Source organism: Solea solea, chromosome 1, assembly GCF_958295425.1.
Source record: "Solea solea chromosome 1, fSolSol10.1, whole genome shotgun sequence".
NCBI classification, from domain to species: Eukaryota; Metazoa; Chordata; class Actinopteri; order Pleuronectiformes; family Soleidae; genus Solea; species Solea solea.
The window spans coordinates 44,990,625-45,012,557 of NC_081134.1; the positions used below are offsets into that span (position 1 = coordinate 44,990,625).

General features: G+C 40.0%; 1 protein-coding gene across 6 annotated transcripts in view; it reads left to right on the top strand.

Moving 5' to 3' along the window:
- The window catches only part of LOC131458196 (solute carrier family 12 member 7-like), a 47,773-nt gene extending 27,070 nt beyond the window's left edge, over positions 1-20,703 (top strand). For 3 of the 6 annotated variants that reach the window (XM_058627059.1, XM_058627094.1, XM_058627102.1), the window contains exons 2-26: positions 1,103-1,197; positions 1,943-2,074; positions 2,421-2,567; positions 4,726-4,780; positions 5,169-5,299; positions 5,414-5,655; positions 5,910-6,121; positions 7,110-7,277; positions 7,365-7,463; positions 8,067-8,124; positions 8,668-8,842; positions 8,932-9,050; positions 9,135-9,233; positions 9,430-9,549; positions 10,283-10,387; positions 10,754-10,922; positions 11,318-11,513; positions 11,676-11,845; positions 11,978-12,109; positions 12,967-13,074; positions 13,341-13,457; positions 15,518-15,696; positions 16,555-16,569; positions 17,812-17,945; positions 18,091-20,703. In XM_058627059.1, coding sequence (XP_058483042.1) covers positions 1,103-1,197; positions 1,943-2,074; positions 2,421-2,567; positions 4,726-4,780; positions 5,169-5,299; positions 5,414-5,655; positions 5,910-6,121; positions 7,110-7,277; positions 7,365-7,463; positions 8,067-8,124; positions 8,668-8,842; positions 8,932-9,050; positions 9,135-9,233; positions 9,430-9,549; positions 10,283-10,387; positions 10,754-10,922; positions 11,318-11,513; positions 11,676-11,845; positions 11,978-12,109; positions 12,967-13,074; positions 13,341-13,457; positions 15,518-15,696; positions 16,555-16,569; positions 17,812-17,945; positions 18,091-18,182 — 3,269 coding nt within the window. In that variant the 3' untranslated portion in view covers positions 18,183-20,703. The remainder of the gene's footprint in view (positions 1-1,102; positions 1,198-1,942; positions 2,075-2,420; positions 2,568-4,725; positions 4,781-5,168; positions 5,300-5,413; positions 5,656-5,909; positions 6,122-7,109; positions 7,278-7,364; positions 7,464-8,066; positions 8,125-8,667; positions 8,843-8,931; positions 9,051-9,134; positions 9,234-9,429; positions 9,550-10,282; positions 10,388-10,753; positions 10,923-11,317; positions 11,514-11,675; positions 11,846-11,977; positions 12,110-12,966; positions 13,075-13,340; positions 13,458-15,517; positions 15,697-16,554; positions 16,570-17,811; positions 17,946-18,090) is intronic. The other 3 variants (XM_058627067.1, XM_058627075.1, XM_058627086.1) reach the window with 3 other exon arrangements.
- Positions 20,704-21,933: the final 1,230 nt, after the last annotated feature.

A 21,933-nucleotide genomic window follows, 5' to 3' on the forward strand; every position in this document is an offset into this window, starting at 1 on the left:
GGAATTCCTCAACATCGCCAATGAGTGGAAATGAATTATTAGTTCATTTGTTTTAATCTATTGACAGTAGAGCTGAAACGATGAATCGATTATTAATCGATAACTAAATGAATCCACAACTATTTTGATCATGGATTAATATGTGTGAAGCTTTTTTCATGATTAAAACCAGATTTCCGATTGTTTAAGCTTCTTAAATGTGAATGTTTTCTTCATGTCTTTGCTCTGGATAACAAAGAAATCATTAAAAGTCAATCGTTTTGGTTTGTGGACAAAACAAGACATTTGAGAACATCATCATTTCCAGGTTTGATAAAACACTGATCAACATTTTTTACGGTTTTCTGATATTTTATCGACCAAACGATTGATCGATTGGTCCGTCTGTGACGATGGTTGTGTTATAGCTGTGCGTTACTCTGATTTAATGCGTGAGCTCTGTTGTTGTCAGGAGAGTGGAGATGCAGAGAAGATGTTGCGTTAGCCACTAATTTGCTAAAAACAAATACTATTAATAGGTCTTTGATGGATCTTGTTTGTCTGAACAAACACAGTGGCTCTCTATCCCATTGTTGTTAAAGCACAGATGCTCTGTGAATACAGGTGAGGTTATAGGTGACTCATTTTGTTTTATAATATATATTTTTGTTGATTTTTGTTGATTTGTAGTTGTTGACTTTTGTCTTGATGACCCTTTAAAGCAGCTTTATGTTACACTTTTGCCTGTCACCTTCTCAGCGTTAACAACAGACCATGAGGATCTTTACCACAGTGCATGTTCTGGAATCTCTCCGGCTACTCTGGCTTCCTCCCACAGTCCAGATTGGGAGATGGAGATTGGGGATTATGTTAACTGTCCAATCTAAATTGACAGCACTTGTGAATCTGAGAGTGAATGGTGTCGTGCTACCATTAATCGATTGGTCCATAAAATGTCAGCAGATGTTGAAAATGTTGATTGTTGTCTCCTAAACCTTGAAATGATGATGTTCTCAAATGTTGTTTTCTCCACAAATCGAAATATTTCATTTGTTACGTGGAGAAAAGAAACCAAACAAAAATTCAAATGTAAATGTACAACTGTTTTGTTGTCATTCCACAGGTGACGGCGTTCCAAAGGAAAACAGTCCCTTTATCAACAACACAGACAATGACAAAGGCGGCAGCTATGACGGCACCAACATGGCTCTTTTTGAGGTAACTGTCCAACAGTTGTCACGACAACACGTGTACAGTAGTTGTGTTTAATCATAAAACAAGATATAAGTGCAGTCTGTACATCAGCGCCACGTTTACTGACGCCATACTGATTATACAAATACAAATACTGCATTGTATTCATGAATGTATGTTTCTGTGAACTAAATCAATGGTTCACAAACAGGTGAAAGTGCCACTCTTTTCCTGATTCAACAGTAGGTGGCGTTCCATCTGCTTTATTTAATGTGAAATTGTGATTTGCACATAAAAAATCTCCCTAAATGGAGACACGGAAAATTAGAAAATCTTATAGCAGTAACGTTTTATGCATTAGAATTTAAGTCACTTTGTGAAGTCCTTTTAGTTCACTCAGTCACCCACTAGCCCTCATGCACAATCAATTACTCTATGGCTCCTACATGAAGCACCTATGGCCCTTAATAAAGACAATATGTATTTTAACATCTTTTGTCAATGTAACATGGAATTAATCCTGAGAGAACCCTGTACACGTTGTACATTTTTGTCATTTTGTTATGCTATTTCTATTTAATTTTAATCTTAATTTTTTTAAATTTTAACATGTGTGCTCTTTTTTTTCTGGTACTTACTGAGTCTGATATGGAGCAACTGTAACAAAACAATTTCCTTTGGGATAATAAAAGTATTCTGATTCTGATTCTGACCCAAGTGATGAGTTGAAAAATGTTGTTAAGCATGTTTTTTTTAATGTGTTTTGAAGGAGGAAATGGACAGCAACCCTATGGTGTCATCTCTCCTTAATAAACTGGCAAACTACACCAATCTCACCCAGGGGGCACAAGAGCATGAGGAAGCTGATGAAGATGAAGGGCCCAAGAAGAAAGCTGTTAAGGTACAACAGAGAGCCTTGTTTCCCTATGATACTGTACAGTGTGTGTGTGTCTGTTGTGTCAGTGATTACTGTGTATGGGGCCTATTTCATTCAGATAATTATTCTTTTTTTTCTTATCAACCTTCTTGTTTTGTAGTATGATCATCATGTTTTTCATAGAAGTAGTTTTTTTTATGTAAGGTGATGATGATGATGATGATGATGATGATCCAGCAAGGACATGTGTGCATTCAGCATTCATGCAAATAATTGTCAGCTTTATACTTTCTGACGTTTGACTTCATCGACTCATCGTGTGCTTCCACTTCACCCCCTCCACATTCTCTTATCCGTCTCCCCTCCACAGAGCCCTCAGATGGGGACCTTCATGGGCGTCTACCTCCCCTGCCTCCAGAATATTCTGGGGGTCATCCTTTTTCTGCGCCTCACCTGGATCGTCGGCTCTGCCGGCATCCTGGAGTCCCTGGCCATTGTCGGCTTGTGCTGCTCTTGTGTGAGTACTCGCTCGATGTGAATCTCCTCTTTTATATTAACTATGTTTAGAAATGGAACGTCTGTCTGTCTGTCTGTCTGTCTGTCTGTCTGTCTGTCTGTCTTTTACTTTCCCTCCTGAAAAAGATGCTTATGTTTTGTTGAACGACAGAACGGGACAAACGTGAAGGAAGTGCTCTGACTCTGGCCTTTTATTAAGGGATTTAGAGTCTAAGTATTAAAGCAATGACGTGCAAGATTATGTTGGAGTGAAGTTAATGTACATGCGATACCCAGCTCTTTACTACATCATATATATATATATATATATATACATCAGCACATGGGAGTCAGAGAGTCTATATGCTTGAGGATTTAAGCCGTTTCTTGAACCCTTTAATGGCAGACTGATGCAAATGCCGGATTGACGGCAGTAATGAATGACCGGTTGAAAAGGTGACTCAGTGGTCACTGATCCCTCCTATATTTAGACGCTGTGACTCTCCTTTTCCCATTCACCCTTGGCTTCTAATGGCCCGTGGCAGCTTGACGTGTAATCCCTCCATCCTGCAAAGTGTTAGAGCAGCATGCACACCCTCGAAGCCGCTATATTTGCCAATCCCTCAGCAGACAATGGATTACTTCAGATTAATCAGGGAAAGTACAAAACCTTTCAGTTCTGTGTCAGATGAATGCTTTTGGCTTTAAGGGCATAAATTGATCAGGTTCCTCTCACATGACTGACAAACTAACAGCATTCAGTCGTTGCATCCACATCCAAGGATTTTAAAATGCTGGACTTGGGTGACGGCTTCCCAGTGGGCTTGGCTGCACATATTTAATTGAAGCTCAACTTATCCAAGTGTAAGCTGCCAAACTGTGCGTGACGCTACAGTTGTGGAGGAACGGGATAGCATCCGTAGTAGCCTGTGTTTGGCGTTCAGTGTATTGTCGTAAATAATCCCAGGTCGAGCGGACACGTCCCGCTGGGTCACATTCTCGTGATTAAAAAGAAGTGATATATCATATATCATATAGCATCATATGAAACAATCATTTTCACTCGACATTAACTCTGTCGAAAGCAGAAAATGCCGTGGACACTACTTTGCGTACTATTTTGTATAGAATGGTAACTATTTAATTTATAGTTGATTTACTCTAATTTGCCCTTTTTAAGAAAATTAATAATGTGATAATACATTTTAAATAAATTGTTTTAAATATGTAAATTTGGGTTGCAACGATGAATCAGTTATTTATTAATCACTAATTAATCGTCAACTAATGTTATCATTGATTAATCAGGTTGAATGTGAAAGTTATCTGATATTTTAGCTTCTTAAAACTGAATATTTTCTTTGCTTCATATAACTAAGAAATCATTAAGAAATCATTGCAAACAAAAAGTGTATTTTCAAACAAATAAAGTTCAATCATTTACAATCAATATTTTATTTGCCATTTATGTATTTTTGATTCATTGAGGTTCATTTGTGTTTGCTCTTGTTTGCTTCTTAAGAAGTGTTGTGATAATATTGACACAGATTTAATTCCAATATTAGAGGGAATCGTGATGTTTACATCATTATTCTCATTTTCATTGGAATAACATGTTTAAAATGACTGTGTGATATTTGTGCAGATCAGTGAGAAACACATGCAGCCCACTCAAGTTATTTTAATAAAAGACTCATTTTGCATAAATACATTTGTCCTGTGAACTATGTATCGTTCCATATCAAAAGAAGTACTTTTATTTTGATAAAAGATAATTTTCTCGACATTATGATGGCATATACTAGGCTCATATGGCCCACCCCCCTACATTGTTTTTTTTTTTTTTACCTGTAAGTCTTTGAATCATCTGTGGTCAAGTCCAAGCGTTGGTCCGCAGTAGCTGCTTAGGTTTTCACTGGAAGCAGGAGGTAAAACTGTCAAGTAATTGGCTTTACTCCAGCTCGTCTGCCACTTTAAACCAAACGCTCAGCAAAGAGCACGAGCTTTATCTTCGCAGTGTCCTTGTCCTTGTTTTACTTTTCCACGTCCTCAGTTTTTGTCCTGAGTCTTTGTCATATATATATATATATATATATATATATATATATATATATATATCCCATTGTTACCAAAGGTATGGATCACATAGGTGTAAGTGTTTCCCTGTGTCCTCTCTACAGACCATGCTGACAGCCATATCCATGAGTGCAATCGCTACCAATGGTGTTGTGCCAGGTATGCTACTTTGGTACTTTTTAAAAGGAATGCATTCTAAACATCAATCAATCAATCAAGTGTTTCTAAAATGTGAATCATTATAATATTTGTTGCATATTTCCCGTACATGTTTTTGTGATGTTGATGAGCTTCAGGCCGGCTGTGCAAGCTTAAGAAAGCAGTCTGCAGTTGTTTACATGTTTTTATTTTATATCTGACAGAGTAACACAGACTCAGTTCACATTACATGAACTGCATCATGGTTGGGTTCAGACACAGAATATAAAACAGAATGCTTGTCAAGTTTGGGTCGGTCTCAGGTCAGGACTGGAGAGAAATCCACACCTCTCTGGTTCTCATGAAATGACACCTGCTGTTGTTTTGTTATGTTCCCCCCCCCCAACAGCTGGTGGCTCCTACTATATGATTTCCAGATCTCTCGGCCCAGAGTTTGGAGGCGCTGTAGGTCTCTGTTTCTACCTGGGGACAACATTTGCCGGTTCCATGTACATCCTGGGTACTATCGAGATTCTTCTGGTGAGTGAAACCTGAATGCGTGGGTTGTCTCTTCTCTGCCTTCTCTGATGCTATTCCTTTAGACCTATTCAACATCTGTATTTTTCTTTTTTTTTGTCTCATCTCACATTTAAGACCTACATCGTGCCTAAAGCAGCCATCTTTGTGGCCGAGAAAAAGGAGGATGAGGGGGATGCCCTGTTGAATAACATGCGTGTTTATGGCACGTGCTGCCTCGCACTGATGGCCGTGGTCGTCTTCGTTGGAGTCAAATATGTCAACAAATTAGCCTTAGTGTTTCTGGCCTGTGTGATTCTTTCAATCCTCTCCATATACGCTGGAGTCATTAAGACCATCTTTGAGCCACCAGACTTTCCGTGAGTCCTGTTCACAATCTATTTATATATTTATTAGCATATTGGCATGAAGTCTTATTTTATTTTATTTTATTTTATTTTATTTTATTTTATTTTATTTTATTTTATTTTATTTTATTTTATTTTATTTTATTTTATTTTATTTTATTTTATTTTATTTTATTTTATTTTATTTTATTTTATTTTTTCATTGCAATAAATCATAAATATAGTGTCATTTATTGATATTGATGATCTTCTCTTCCACCACACAGTGTTTGTATGTTGGGAAATCGCACCCTGCAGAACCAGAACTTTGACAAGTGTCTTAAGACGGACGTCATAGACAACCTGACCGTCACTACCAAGCTGTGGACGCTGTTTTGTGAGGGACCTGAGCTCAACGCCACCTGCAATGACTACTTCTTTAAAAACAATGTCACTGAGGTGCAGGGCATCCCCGGGCTGACCAGTGGGGTCATTTCAGGTCAGAACACGATGTTTCCTCTGTTCACCTGTATTCCATTGCTGTGACAGATCCACAATATTTTAACGTTTGCTGTATTTCCAGTCTACCATATCTTAACCTTCCCCAGCAAATGTACAGGACTTGCCTAAATGAACTTTGATATTCAAACAGGGGATAACAGAACAGGCTAATAGTAAACTCTTAAGACGACTGAATGATTTCATTAAAGAATGCAAGCTCAGAACATTCCTCCGTTACGTAACTGTGGGCCGTGACCAACAAGGTTTATTCCAAGTTGTCAGTGGAGACGCATTCCTGACATATTTGTAGTGAAGCAAGTGGAATAAGTGTCTCCAGGTACTGAGGGATTTCAAATGTGATCCGCTTCACTGTCCGTGATTATTTAATGTGACCAGTCATTGGTACATTAAAAGGTTACATTGTAAAAAAAAAAAGATTCTTTATCAATCTAGCGTTGCATTATAGTCTACAGGGTATAGTCGTTGCTGGTTTTGTTACCAGGGTCATGATGAGTAACAGGGTGATTACTCTGATAGTTCAGTCTGGTTTTCATGTTAAACGTGAGTCTATCTTTAGTTTGGAGAAACATTGAACACACCATTTACCTCTGTAACTGTGACTCTGTGTGTGTGTGTGTGTGTGTACCTTGCCAGGGTCTGTAGTACTCATGGAGACAAAAACCTGTTTTAGATTTTAGATTTTAATTGTGGTGAGATTAAGGTTAGGGATTAAGCTCTGTTTGGACTGTTCAAATGTTGTTGACTGTTTGATTTGATGTGTTTTATGTGCTTCACCTTTAACGTGTTTTGTTTATTATACATAAAATGATCTATTTTATGTGAGAATGTGTCCTGTCTCTCAAACAGCGTCTCACAATACTCCAAACACATTGTATTTGTCCCTGGGTTTTATGTTTACCCTCTGTATCGCTGTATACGGTGTCACTGCTTTGTGGAACTTGACGTTGTTGCTTTCTGTCTTGTAGAGAACATGTGGTCAGTGTACGGTCCTCTGGATATGTTGGTAGAAAACAAGAACCTGGACTCTAATGATGGAAGTGACCCTGCCCAAGACATGTACATGCCATATGTAGTCAATGATATCACCACCTTCTTCACGCTGCTGGTCGGCATCTACTTCCCCTCTGTCACTGGTGAGAATGATGAATGTGACGCCCACCAGTGAATGTGGACGTCCGTTTGCATGCACTGAATTTAGTTTGTGTAAACTCACTTTCTAGGTATCATGGCTGGTTCAAACCGGTCAGGTGACCTGAGGGACGCCCAGAAGTCCATCCCCATTGGGACCATCCTGGCAATTGCTACCACCTCCTTCATCTGTATCCTTAAACCTGTACTGTGACAATGACACCAGGAAATCTAGTCTAAACATTATTATTATTATTATTATTATCATCATTGTTGTTGTTGTTGTTGTTGTTGTTATTATCATTCTTATTATAATCAATAGTAATCATAATGATATTTATGATACTAATTATAATAACGATAATAATAACATATTATAAAATGTAATATAGTATAGTTGTCTTTTATTTATTGATCCTGAATTACAAAATATGTTGTATGTATCACTGCATGTTTATATATGTAACAAATTACAGTTAGGGGCACCAGGTCTTTGTGTGTGTGTATTTTTGTTACCTCTTTAGAACTTATTCTGGTATAAACACTGACCTTATCAGGACCAGTAGTACTTATGGGGACTGAACCTAATCTGAGCATCTGGTTCAAGTCAGGGATCAGATGTGAAATGTTAGATATTAGGTGGTCATGAGTGGGTGGGTGTGAACGATGAATGATGCACTGAAAATGCACTGCACAGAGATGTGTGAGTGAAAGGGTGAATGGAAAAGTGTAGTTGTAGCATACTAACCATTTACCATTTCAAAGTATTGTCTCTCCTGAACGATGCTTCCCAGATGTCACCTGCGTGGTTCTGTTTGGTGCCTGCATTGAAGGAGTTCTGCTTCGAGATAAGTAAGAGTTACACACAGCACATATGTTGTATATCTGTATACTTATGTTTTCATAACACTGTTTTCATTTGGAGAAAAATGGTGTGCAGACGGTGTCCTTTATTTCCTCTTCTGTCTTTCTTTGAGTGTGATCATAATAATAATAGATAAACAGAAATAATAGATACAATGGGCAGGCCATGAAGAATCAGCAAAAGTAAAGAAAATAATTTAATAAAATAATTAAAATGTATGAGGGCAGACACACAGAACTGATTCAAGTCAAATCAGGGGACACTTTCAGTTCACCAGGTCCATGTTGACGTATTTGGACTTGACTCATTAGGGCGATTGGACCGACCACTGTGTTTTGTCTGGGTTTTAAATGAACCTGGATTTGAAGAGTGTTTGGTGGAGGCTATTTTAGTCCACATGGTTCTGTAGGCATAGAAGAAAAAGCATTTCACGAGTGAAACAGTATGAAATGTTTGTATCATGTGACTGATTTCATCTCTGAATAAAACCGAGCAGTGTGTGAACATATCCAACTGTTTTTGTCTTGCAGATTTGGGGACTCGGTGAAAGGAAATCTCGTCATCGGCACGTTGTCGTGGCCGTCACCCTGGGTGATTGTGATTGGCTCGTTCTTCTCCTGCTGCGGGGCGGGGCTGCAGAGTTTGACCGGCGCCCCTCGGCTGCTACAGGCCATTGCACGAGATGGCATCGTACCTTTCTTACAGGTCAGACGCACGACCGAGTCCGATACTGTAACAGTGGACGTCGTCATTCTCGATTTGTCCAACTCGACCGTGTGCATGTGTCTTTACAGGTGTTTGGTCATGGGAAAGCTAATGGAGAGCCCACCTGGGCTCTGCTCCTCACTGCTGGGATCTGTGAGATCGGTATCCTCATCGCTTCCCTGGACGCCGTGGCTCCTATCCTCTCCATGTCAGTACCCGTCTGCACCATTATACTCCGGGCTGTCTTTGTAGCTCTTAATGTATTTTCTGTCTTGTCTTCGTCCGTGCTCAGGTTTTTCCTCATGTGCTACCTGTTTGTCAACCTGGCCTGTGCTGTCCAGACCCTGCTGCGAACACCAAACTGGAGACCGCGCTTCAAATTCTACCACTGGTGTGTGGCAATGATCTCTGTGTCTGTGTCCAGTGACAAAAAAGGCTTTCTTAAAAGTCAAAGGTTACGTTTTCACAACGATTGAGGATACAATCAAAAAAAATAAATAAATAAAAGAGTCTTCCATCTACACGTTAATCTAAGTTTTACTGAAAACTATGTATTTTTATCATTTTTGTCATTTTGTCTCTGACAGGGCTCTGTCATTCCTGGGAATGAGCTTGTGTCTTGCCATAATGTTCATCTCCTCCTGGTATTATGCCATTGTTGCCATGGCAATCGCTGGATGCATCTACAAATACATTGAATACAGAGGGTAAGAATAAGCTTAATACACTTCAATTTAAAGGTCCATTGTGTAAGAATATCTAAGAATTATTGATATCTGCAATTTAATTGTACGTTTGTTCATATAATAATACAAATAAAGGCCCAAATATCAAATATCTAACCACTCGCCCCTCCTGTGTTTGTCGGGGAACTGTTCTGTGCTGTTTTCCCCTTCTTTTTTTTTGTTTATGCGTCGGGGTGATGTAGGTGGAGATGTTCTCTTTTGTTCCCTTCTGTTATGTCTGAGCTGCTGTAGAAACATAATGGCACAGGATGGACATCTTCTTTTTATATAAAAAATCTTGTTCTAAGGCTAATTATTTTCATTTAAATGATGATTATACACTGATACAAACACACTTGTGGGTAGTTTATTCCATTTATGTCAATAAACCCTCCTGAATGTTACACACTAGGCCGGGTGTTTTTTGTAGTGCACAGAGAATTGGCAAGGAGAATAACTTTTATGTAAAATATGTAAAGATGGTTGCATTTAATCAGATAATTCTGTCATTACCAGAACTTTACAATGGTAAATGTCCAAGACTGTTAGGCTGTAGTACATCTATAGTTTCTTTGTAGTGGGAATGTACAGACAGTCATTGTATGTGCAAGTGTAATTGAAACTTTTTAAAACCCATTCGCTGACATTGTTTTCTGTGTCTTTTCTCTTTTTTCACATGTTGATTATTTAATTGTCAATTCATTGTTTGCTTTAGGGCGGAGAAGGAATGGGGTGATGGGATCCATGGTCTGTCCCTGAACGCAGCACGATACGCCCTCATTCGGCTCGAGGAGGCTCCGCCACACACCAAGAACTGGAGGTACGGTATATAGTGTGCAGCACGTACATGGTTTTGGTCACAGTTTGGAAACACTGTAACCAAAGAGAGACAAGAAGACTAGACTCAGACAGTGAATTAGAATAATCTGTTGGTCCTCGAACTAATCTGATTAAAAAGCCTTCACTCCAAGCCAAGGCCCACCATGCAGATAGCCTGTCTAAAAAGTATCAGACATGATGTTTACACAAATGTCTGTTTCATGTGAGTCCAATCCAGTTCCACTTTAGTCTCCCTGCACAGTGGGTTCCAGCTGGACTCTTTACTGCTCCAGGTTTTGCTGAAGCTCTCTTTGTAAGGCCGTTGAGATAAACTGAACAAGTGTCTTCTCCTTGTTGACGTACGCAGGCCTCAGTTGTTGGTGCTCTTGAACATGGACTCGGATCCAGGAGTGAAACACCCTCGTCTGCTCTCCCTCACCACGCAGATGAAGGCAGGAAAAGGCCTGACAATAGTGGGGAACGTTTTAGAGGGAACTTATCTCACTAAAGACGCAGAGGCCAAGATGGCTGAGCAGGTACCCGGCAAACCAACACATGTGTACACGGAAAATAACAACACAATTATATCATCATTGGTTCAGAACTCGTGTGTTTTACCCTTTGTCCTTTTAAAATTGCCTCAATTATTTGTGTATTGCTTCCATCAAGGGTCATTCATTTACATTGTAGATAAATGTCGCCACCTACTGGCCAAATTGAGCAAGTCTTCCTCGATTGTCTGTGTCCTGAAATTCATTTTTAATCATTAAATTCAGAGGCTGCTGATGAGAGCACTGAGTGTTACTGAGTGTTACTGAGTGTTACTGAGTGTTACTGAGTGTTTTGAGGAAGCGGTCAAGTTGTTCTGATGGGTTTGGTGTTCTTGAATAAACTGCTGAATCGCTCGTGTGGTCTCTCTGTTCTCTCCCAGAACATCAAGTCTGCCATGTCAGCAGAGCGGACCAAGGGTTTCTGTCACGTTGTGGTGTCTTCAAACCTCAGAGACGGCATGTCGCACCTCATTCAGTCTGCAGGACTGGGAGGCATGAAGCACAACACAGTCCTCATGGCCTGGCCTGGGAACTGGAAGCAGTCCAATGACCCACAATCATGGAAGAATTTTATAGGTATTGACACAGTTCACAGACACTACAACAGAATAATAATATATACTGATAATGCATATTCTATTCTTCAATATAACGTCATTTAACCAAAGTTCCACAAAAACAAAGGGATTGACAGTCAGTGCCTCTTAATCCATTTAATCTCTCCCTGAAATCCTCCAGAGACAGTGCGGGAGACCACAGCTGCCCATCAGGCCTTACTTGTGGCTAAGAATGTAGACAGTTTCCCCACCAACCAGGACCGCCTGGGGGAGGGCACCATCGATGTGTGGTGGGTGGTCCATGATGGAGGCCTACTCATGCTGCTGCCTTTCCTGCTTCGCCAGCACAAGGTTGGTTTCTAGCGTTTAAACTCTACAGACGGGTCGTCCTCGTCTTCACTGTTCGTTCGCTCGTCTTCTCATATGTCCGCTCGCTCGCTCAGTCACTGCTGTCTCCTCCTGCCACCGTGTTCCCTGCACTAGGTGTGGAGGAAGTGTAAGATGCGCATCTTCACTGTGGCCCAGATGGACGACAACAGTATACAGATGAAGAAGGATTTGCAGATGTTCATGTACCAGCTGCGATTGGATGCAGAGGTGGAAGTAGTGGAGATGGTGAGAGAGAAAAGTGATATGTTGTATAATGTGTATAATGTTTTCTAAAACACCTTTTATCTTATTTCATGTTGTGATAGCTGTCACGTGTGTCTCATGTCGTATCATGTGTCTCAAGCCCTTAGTAATATATTAATAATAATAATAATAATAATAATATTAAACACAACCACTCAGCACTTAGTTGTTTTTCTACACATGATTCAAACACGATGCTATCGAGACATAAAGGAGATTACAACAATTAAATAGGGCTGTCAATAGATTTAAAAAAAAAAAAGTGTGTTAATCAATTGAAAGCTTAATGACTTAAATGAATGAGTAATCAGACGTCATCTTTTAAGTGTCTTTCTTTTTACACTGTGATTTGGTGCATGCAACAAGAACGTGTTAACATTACAGCTGAAACAATGAATCGCTTATTAATCGATTACTAAATTAATCGACAACTATTTTGTTCATCGGTTTGAAGCTTTTTTCATGATTAAAATGAGATTACCGATCGTTTAAGCTTCTTAAATGTGAGTATTTTCTTCATTTCTTTAAGAAATCATTAAAAGTGAATCATTTCATTGGTTTGTGGACAAAACAAGACAATTTAGAACGTCATCATTTCCAGGTTTGACGAACACCGATCAACATTTTTTAAGGTTTTCTGAGAAAATAATCGACAGATCAATAAGTTAGTTGCAGCTCCACCTGAAAATGTCCATTCATTGGCGATATTGAGGAACTCCTCTGCGCAGGTCTCAGCCACCCGTGTGGTCAGCTCACACCAGAAGTAAACAAACTTGCGTTAACTGTGTTAAAACTGCCTTTGAATTGCCGTTGATTACTTTCTGTTCCAATCTCTGCAGCAAGACAACGACATCTCAGCGTTTACCTATGAGAAGACACTGGTGATGGAGCAGAGGACTCAGATGCTGAAACAGATGCATCTGTCCAGGACTGAGAGGGAAAGAGAGGTAATGCAATGTTCATCAATGTCAACACAACTCTGGCTGTAGCTGTATTTAAACTCCACACAAGTCACGTAGATACTTATAATATATATCAACTTAATGTTTGCATGTTTCTCAGTCTTTGTCACTGTGCTTTTTTGCATAGTTAGTTAAATGATGACAGTATGTTTGTGAAATTTGCCAAAACTGCTGCAATGTGCGTGACAATTGGCCCGTTTCCCTGTTCACCTGCCGCCGTCTCCTCTGGGTCGCCGTGCCGCGACACTCAGATTCAGAGTATCACCGATGAATCGCGTAGTTCAATCCGGAGGAAGAACCAAGGTGCTGCCGAGAGCACAAGCCTCAGCCAGCCGTCCTCAGCGGTGGAGGACAGTCAGGAGGACGAGGTAGCCACTTTTGTCATCCCCGTCGTCCCTCACTGTTCCCAGGGGCCCATCTTCACAAAGCTACACATGTGAACTTTACCAGCTTAGGAAAATCAGACTGTGGTGCACACACAGTGATAGGAAGAGGAGAATGTGAGTGTAGTGATTGAACAAAACAAAGGAAGTGAATGAACCTCAGGGTTTGGCTGTCAAAAATCAATTAATCAATCAATTATATTATATCATTATGTTGTGATTTTTGATGATAGAAGATTTTCACCAAGTTCCTTTAAAGATTTGATTCCAATTAAAACTGTGAAGAATCTCAGTTTCATCTTCAGGGGTTAGTTGTAGGCAGCTGGACTTGCTTGAGTTAAGTGAAGAAGTTTCACCTCTGTCATCTTCATTGTCCTGACGCAGCAGTGAAAGCCTGTAGTCCTTCTTCTGTGGTCACTGGCTGACAACTTAGTTGCCCATAGGTCCAGATTGACAGTGTAGTCATTGACACCTGCTTTGTGAATATCAGCCTGATGCACCGGACCCTTCAAACTCCCATTCATTTCATCATCACCCCCCCACCCACACACACCCCAAAAAAACTATGGACAGAGGAGACAGTATTCTGAGACAATTGTGACGTGATGACAATTCTGTCTTCTCTCTCTCTCTTTTTTCCTCTTTTTTTAATTTTAGCTTTTTAATCATAGTTACCCTCCCATGTGTTACCATAATAACATCCCCCACCGTCCTGCCACTCATATCTTGGTCAACCCAGAGGTTGTACAGTGACTTTACTGCTTAGTACTTAAAATTATAGCCTGTCATCAATTTCCTTAACTCCTAAACTTTTTATATCATTCAATGTCAATATAATCTCAATAGAAATCAATGTAATACTTCTATCAAGCTTGAAGATTTAAACAATTTCTATCCAGGTATAAAGCTGCAGACAGGTTGTTTCTCTGGCCTCATGAAAGGTTTTCTTTTGACATGTTTGCTGTTATCAAGGGAGAGTCACATGACTAAATAAAGTCTACACTTATTACCTTTCATTTCAGATAACACCTGGTTTAATTCTTTGGCTTTTTAATGGTAAATGAAGGATATTTACGTGGAATTGCCTAAACTATGGTCAAATTCAGACCATAACACAAAAAAATAGGCTTAATATGAAATAATTGTTATTCATTAAATATAATTTCATCTATATATTCAATATTTATATTATTATTATTATTATTATTATTATTACATTTTCTTTAATCTAAGACGATGACTTGTCAACTGACGTGATATAGTTATCGAGATGTTTCCCCGCTCTACTAAAACAAAGTAACAGTTTCTAACTGTCAGTGTAGATTTAAATAAAATCAAATGTTTGAATCAAGGAGCTGTAAATATGGCACAAAGGGAGCCCTCAGTTTAATCGAGCACAGCTTTTATTTTATGCTGTTATATAAACTTGGGAAGACTTTAATGGCTTTATGGTTTATAATAAAACTATATTCTATTCCTATAACTGTGGTTATGTAATAGTGGACATCGTCCTCTGGACAAAAGGGCAGAAGTGAACCACACAGTGTGTCACTCTATGAATTGTTATCGTCTAAGGACAGTGTGTGTGTGTGTGTGTGTGTGTGTTAACCCTGCTCAGCTTTGTCATTGCAATTCTGCATCAAGAGAATGCATTTGTGTTAATATTGTATAAATAACACACCTCTTGGTTGATATCATGCACTTTATCACAGCTCTTTTCTCATCCCTGAGGGAGGAGGACCTTCAACCTGCCCTGTTGTCTTTGTTTTTACTGAGATTCATCTGTTTATCAGTGTTGTGTTGTGGTTGTCCAACAGGTTTGTATTGTTTCCATGTTTTCATCTCCAGCTCCCCCTCCTGTTGTCTTTGAGTATGTGTCATCTCTCCACCACGTTCATGTCTTTTCTCTGTCTTTCTTCCCTTCATCTCTCTTCTCTCTTCTCTTCTGTGGGTTAAAACTCATCCTCCACTGACGACCCCGCTGATTGTGTTTCTCACCCCCTCTCCTCTCCTCTCCTCTCCCCTCCCACTCCTCTCCTCTCCAGGCTCAACTCATTCATGACAGAAACACAGCATCTCACGCCGCGATTAACGACAAGGGCGACGACGCCGGGCCCGAGCACGTTCACATGACCTGGACGAAGGAAAAGCTGTTCATGGAGCGCAGTCGTAACCGCGAGTCCAACACCAACACAGTCGTGCGCGACCTGTTTAACATGAAACCGTGAGTATTTGCAAGTTCACTCTAAACAAGACGCATGAAACAAAACATCGGTGCATTTATTGATCATGGACAGTGAAACTACTGCTAATACATAGTGACGAAGTGTGGTGGAATGACAAACTAACACGGCGTCAGTATTGACTGCTCTTTGCACGCCCTGCACCGCTGAAAACATGGCTGCCAGCGGGGGCAAAGGAAAACACTAAACAGATTTTAAGGCTCAAGGACTGGACTGAAAAGCAGCAGTGGTTCTGCGTGGACTTCAGTGATCTGTAGGAGCCATGTTACTGAAGAATGCTGTAAAGGTGGTGATATGTAATGTGATAATCGTGAGAAACCTTTGCACCATTTTGAAAAGATTTTTGTGAATTGTAAAAACTCACATACACACAGTACATAGTCAGTTAAACGCATTATTAACGGCGTTAACGCAAACCCATTTTAGTTGAAACCCATTTCCATTACTATTACAAATAATAAGGAATGGGAATGGTTCGTGTACATGTGGTGTGTGGCCATGCACTGTCTCCATCCCAGACTGTCTATGCTGTCCGTGTGTTGACTTCACCCTGGACACCTGTACATAATATTCTCATTTCATTGATCTTCTTTGGCAATGAAATGTCAGAAAATGATCAAAAATGTTGACGACGTCCTCAAATTTGTCTTGTTTTTTTGTCCCACGACCTAAGACATTCCATTTACTGTCACAGAGGATATTAAATGGGCATTGGATAGCTCACCTGGTAGCGCTTGTGCCCTCGGACTGGGTTCAGGAGCATGCAGTGTGGTGGGGAGAGCTGATGTAGAAGCATCTAAGCCTGTTTCTGTTGTTTTGTCCCATTTTCCTCCTTCTAGAGAGTGGGAGAGCCTGTAAGTCGCATTCTCTTTGCCCTAGGCCATTTATATATATATGTGTGTGTGTGTGTGTGTGTGTGTGTGTGTGTGTGTGTGTACTGCTGCTGTGATTGTAGCTTTGTCCTCCGACCCATGTGCTTGTACCTCTCTGTGTGTGTGTGTGTGTCTGTGCATGAACTGGATGATTCTACATGTTCCATAAACTTGCATGAAATCATCATGACATGAGTAAATCTGTGCTCCTGTGGCTCCACAGATGTGTGTGTGCCGCCCTCGTGAACGCCTTCTTTTCTCTCTTCTAATCTCATGTAGCGCCTGGCAGTTGTCGTCATGTGCTTTTAACATCGTGCTCTAACATTTGGGATAAAGAGGCAACTTCTTTAGAGATTGGAAATGCTTTTTGATTGTAGTAACAATATTATTATGTATTACAAAAACATATGGTACAAGTGGAAAACTAATGGACTATTAGGTCAAATAAAATGCTGCATGTTCTCTTTTTCTTTAAATGTTGCCTCTTTATTTGAATTCCAATGTGCCTCAGTACCTTTACTGTCCCTTTTATTTATTTGTTTTTGAAAATAACAGATAGAGATGGGTATCAAGAACCGGTACTTAATTGGTACCGGTTCTGGACCAATGGTGCTGCTATAGATATTTATTATGAATGTATTCTTACTTCATCGCCTTTACCTTTAGATTCCAAATTGCTAAACGCAGCGACTTCTATCATAAGTAAAAAGGTAGTTTACAAAGGTCTGACATTATAGAACTGATGGGACCTTGACTGAAGCTAAAACTCATTAGAGTTAAACATGTGGCTACTGTTAGCATCATTTGTCAGTATAAAAGTAACTAATATTTACATGAACTTTTCATGCTGTGTTAATAGATTAGCATCGGGATCGATAATCGGCACCAGTATTGGTATCAATACAATCCTAATGATACCCATCCCTACACACGCTCTGTTTTTCAAATCACAACCTACAACCACATGCACACTGCCCCTCTATAAAGTGCATTCTTTTTCTTTGTACATTGTTTTATATATCTTTTAATCCTACAGTATATAACGTTCAATTGTCATGTTATTGTTTTTCATGTTACAACCATGGAAACAAGAGACTCCTTTTAAACAGAACTTCCATTAATATAAGCCTCAATATAAGCTAGTATCACGTCTATAATAAAACAAATATAAACATTAGTTTAAACAGTGTTTTCATCAGTGCTGATTTTTTATTCTCACATCAGGAACCAGTCTAACGTCCGTCGCATGCACACAGCGGTCAAGCTGAACGAGGTGGTGGTGAACAAATCACAGGGAGCTCACCTGGTTCTGCTCAACATGCCTGGACCCCCGAAGAACAGAGGAGGAGACGAGAACTGTATCCTTACTGGCTGCCATCTTTGTGCATTCTTACAGTATGAGACGCAGCTATGGTGGAATGAGGTCTCAGCACCAGTGTGGTTTACTTAAACTGTGATATGTGTGTGTGTGGTGTACCTTTACCTTAACTGCTGCTGCTTCAGACATGGAGTTCCTGGAGGTTCTCCTCGAAGGTCTGAACCGGGTCCTTTTAGTGCGAGGAGGTGGTAGTGAGGTCATCACCATCTACTCTTAAAAAAAAAAAAAACTCTTACACCCCACACTGCACACATGGTATGTTGCCATGGATACCAGTCAGCGGGCATTCTTGGGGAAGAATCCAAATTGTTGTTTTTTTTGTTTTTTTATGAAGGGCAGGGTTGTTAGAAGGCTGGACCACTTGTGATTAAGACATGGTCTGAAGGACCTGAGGTTAAAGGGAAGAGCTGCTGACAGACAGACAGACAGACAGACAGACAGACAGGGCAAACACAAGTCTGAGTCCATGCTGGGCCACAAAACACCTGCACATGGAAAATAGAGCATAGAGACACTTTATACTTTTCATTTATCGCTGAGAAATGTCATTTCTGTTCTGTTACATTTTCACGTTCTTTCCCTCTTGTGTTGATGTTGTCGAGTTACTGGCACGCGGTGCTTAAAGAACAAGTGAGGGGCCATTTACATTTAAACAAAGTAACCAAAAAAACACACAAAAAAGGTGCACAACAATCCTGCTGCAAAAATCTCACTCAAAACTACATGCTTTTATTATATTATATATATATATATATCTCACATAGTCTGCCAAGGTAAAGGGTCTGCATCTGCATTTGCACTCAGATGTTTCCATTTGAAAATGGCTTCTCACTGGTTCTGGTTGTAGTGACTGTAAAGCTGTAGCGTTTATTGCCTTGTAGTTATTTAGTGAAGGATTCACCACATCAGTCGTTTCCTCACAGAATGCTGTTCTTTCAACAAGGGGAAAAAAAGCCATAGTTAATATTGTAGAACTCTGTATGAGCTGTCTGAAATAATGCTCATTTAACAGTGACAACAGACACATTTTAAACCACATTTTTTAAGTGTGAAAGCACAACTGACACACACACACATGTTTGTGCAATTCAAACTTCTCTCTCACGGTTTCCTCCCAAAGAAACAAACTAACGGTGACCTCTGACTTTTTAAACCACCGGTTCTCTCAGCACTTTTTCAGCTCTGTGGCTACTGTGATGCTTCCTCTTGTTCGATGCGTTACTACATTCATGCAGACAACAGTCACTTCCACAATATTTAATGCTCATGTTTTTATAGTAATTTTAGGCCCAGACTGAGCAGATGATTTATGAGCATGTGTGGGAGAAAAGTGCCAAAATGACGACAAAAGGAACTGTGGAAGTATAAGCGCTTCTGCTTCTGGACGTAATTGTAGCGACTCCTTTTTACATGTGTTGTCTTTAAATCGTTATTTATGATCGCGCTTTTTATTTTCTGCCATAATTAATGAAGACTGCGGAAAATTGGCAAACATTTCAGCTCCATCACACTTGCTTCTGCGTTCAGTTGGAGGCAAGAAGGGAAAACAGGGTTTTTTTACCTCCACAGTTTCTTTTTTAAACTAGTTGTGCAGTATTTTGTGAAGCAGAAAGTCACACGTCCCTGCTGCTGTTAGTGGAGCGAGGTGTGAACTTCTGATTCTCAGTGACGCAGCATCTCTGTCTTTGCTGTGTTTTATTCAGTTGTCAATGATGTAACTATGTAGCGCTGTTCTCTATAGTGTTTGTTTCAGTTTAACTCGTCTGTTACTCTAAGTGTTCAATTCTTTTTGGTGTGATTTCTGCAGAAAGGAGGCAGAGAGAGTGGGAGAAGAGGTTATGTGAGAAGACGGCAGCATATAAGTCTTTTTGTGGGTCTCTTTTTTATTATTATTATTATTATTATTATTATTATTATTATTTTGTGAAAACGCAGCACACAGGACTGAAGACTCCCCATGAAACAGTGACGCCCAGGTGTGGAAGTATTGAGAAACATGAGTGAGGCCACCAACTTCAGAACAAGTGGTTTCAATATTTGCACCATATGAAGTTCAAACTATTTTACCCCATACACAAAAAAAGTACGTCATTTTTGCATAAATAAAACTAAATTTTGTATAGTTTTGTCATGTTTGAAAGACCTGAAGTAATAAAGATAAATGATTACACAAAATGTGGTTACGGAGCTAAATAGCAGTAGCTGTACATAAGTGATATAATACAGGAAATGGTAAATAACAATGAAAAATATCTAATGTTTGAAGTTACTGGAGAAAGTTATCTACCTCAAGTTATTACTGAGGCTTGGCTGAAGGTTTAAAAAAACAAACAAAAAAAACTGTTCTGTCACATGACATCGCTCTTTCAGGACTGATGTTACATTTGGACTCATGATAGGAATAAAATAAAGCCTTTGCTATACGAGAGGACCAGCAGAGTGTGTGTGTGTGTGTGTGTGTGTGCGTGCATGTATGTACGTGTGTATGTGTGTGTGTGTGTGTGTGCAGCATTATCAGAAAGGGGGGTCCTCAACATGCTGAAGGGACCTGGCTGTGTCCTCACAACTATGGCAAAACACGTGTGTGTGTGTGTGTTCCTGTGTATACCACTGTGTTGTCCTCACAGGATGGAGCAGGAAGTCGCTTGCGGGCGCACATAGAGAAGGTATAGCCCTGTTAATTGTATGTGTGCCTCTGAGTAATTATTAAAAGTGCTGAAATAAACTAATCAGGTCTGTGTCATGATTGTTTCCGCTGGTTGGAAGCGTTTCTTTCTTTCTTGTTTGGATGGATGGATTATTATGCACCACAAACATCAAACATGACATCACCAGGACCTTCTCTTTCTCTCTCTTACACATGTATATACATGATATGTGATGCAAGTGCAAATATTTGACAGTTGGGCTGAGGGTTCGAGTATTTTATTTATTGTTCTTTTTCCAATAAAATACTGTAGTTGCATACTTGTGTCATAAGAAACCATTCAACTCTGCCTTCTCAGCCTCTAGAGGGCGACCTTGTCTTCATGTTTCACATGCTTGATGGCAGATGTTCAGTTTGAGATGATCTCAGAGGCAAATCGCACAGTAACGTGATTACTGGCCTCGTCATTCAGGTTATCTTGCTGCTCCGTCTGCACATGAAACGATCCTGCACCAACATGCCTCCCCTGCACTGGTCACACGGTGACTGTCTCACACACAAACAAACCATACCAACATTTCATCCAATTAGAGCGTGACCATGGCAGAGAGGAAGAGGGAGAGACTGTCTTGTGACAGTGACACTATCATCACCGTTCTTCAGTATAAAGAGGAAAATCATCAATTCTTGTTTTTCTTCCAGCCGTTCAGTCACTGTAACTTCAGGAGGAAATGATACACAACTTAATGAAACAACAGCCTAAAGTTATGACGCCGTCAGTGTCATAAAGGGCTGAATCCCCTGAGCGTTGGCCATAATCAATGATTATCATTTATGTAACAGTGACAGACCATAGTTGCTTTCCCCTCTCTCTGCACAGTGTGCCAGTCCAAAGTGTCTGCTCCTGTTTGCTGTGTACATAGTTGACCAAATCAATAGGAGAGGCTTGACATTGACAGTGTGACATACGTAACAGTTTAATAATAGTGTAACATGATTGTGCCTGTATTGATCCAAGCTGACTTTCTGCAGTTTTTTCAACTTCTTAATAAAGTAACAGTTACTGTAAGTAGTCCCCAAGCATCGTAACGGCTGCTCGAAAACAAGAGCTCCCACAGACCCGAGCACTTCTGTTTTTTAGTCCGCTTCTGTTGTCGTTTCTGTCGACCGAGAGCGCCAAACGCCAATGTTTTGGCACTTGCTGGCGTTTTGGGACTTGCTGGCGTTTGGGGACTTGCTGGCGTTTTGGTACTTGCTGGTGTTTTGGGACTTGCTGGCGTTTTGGGACTTGCTGGCGTTTTGGGACTTGCTGGCGTTTTAG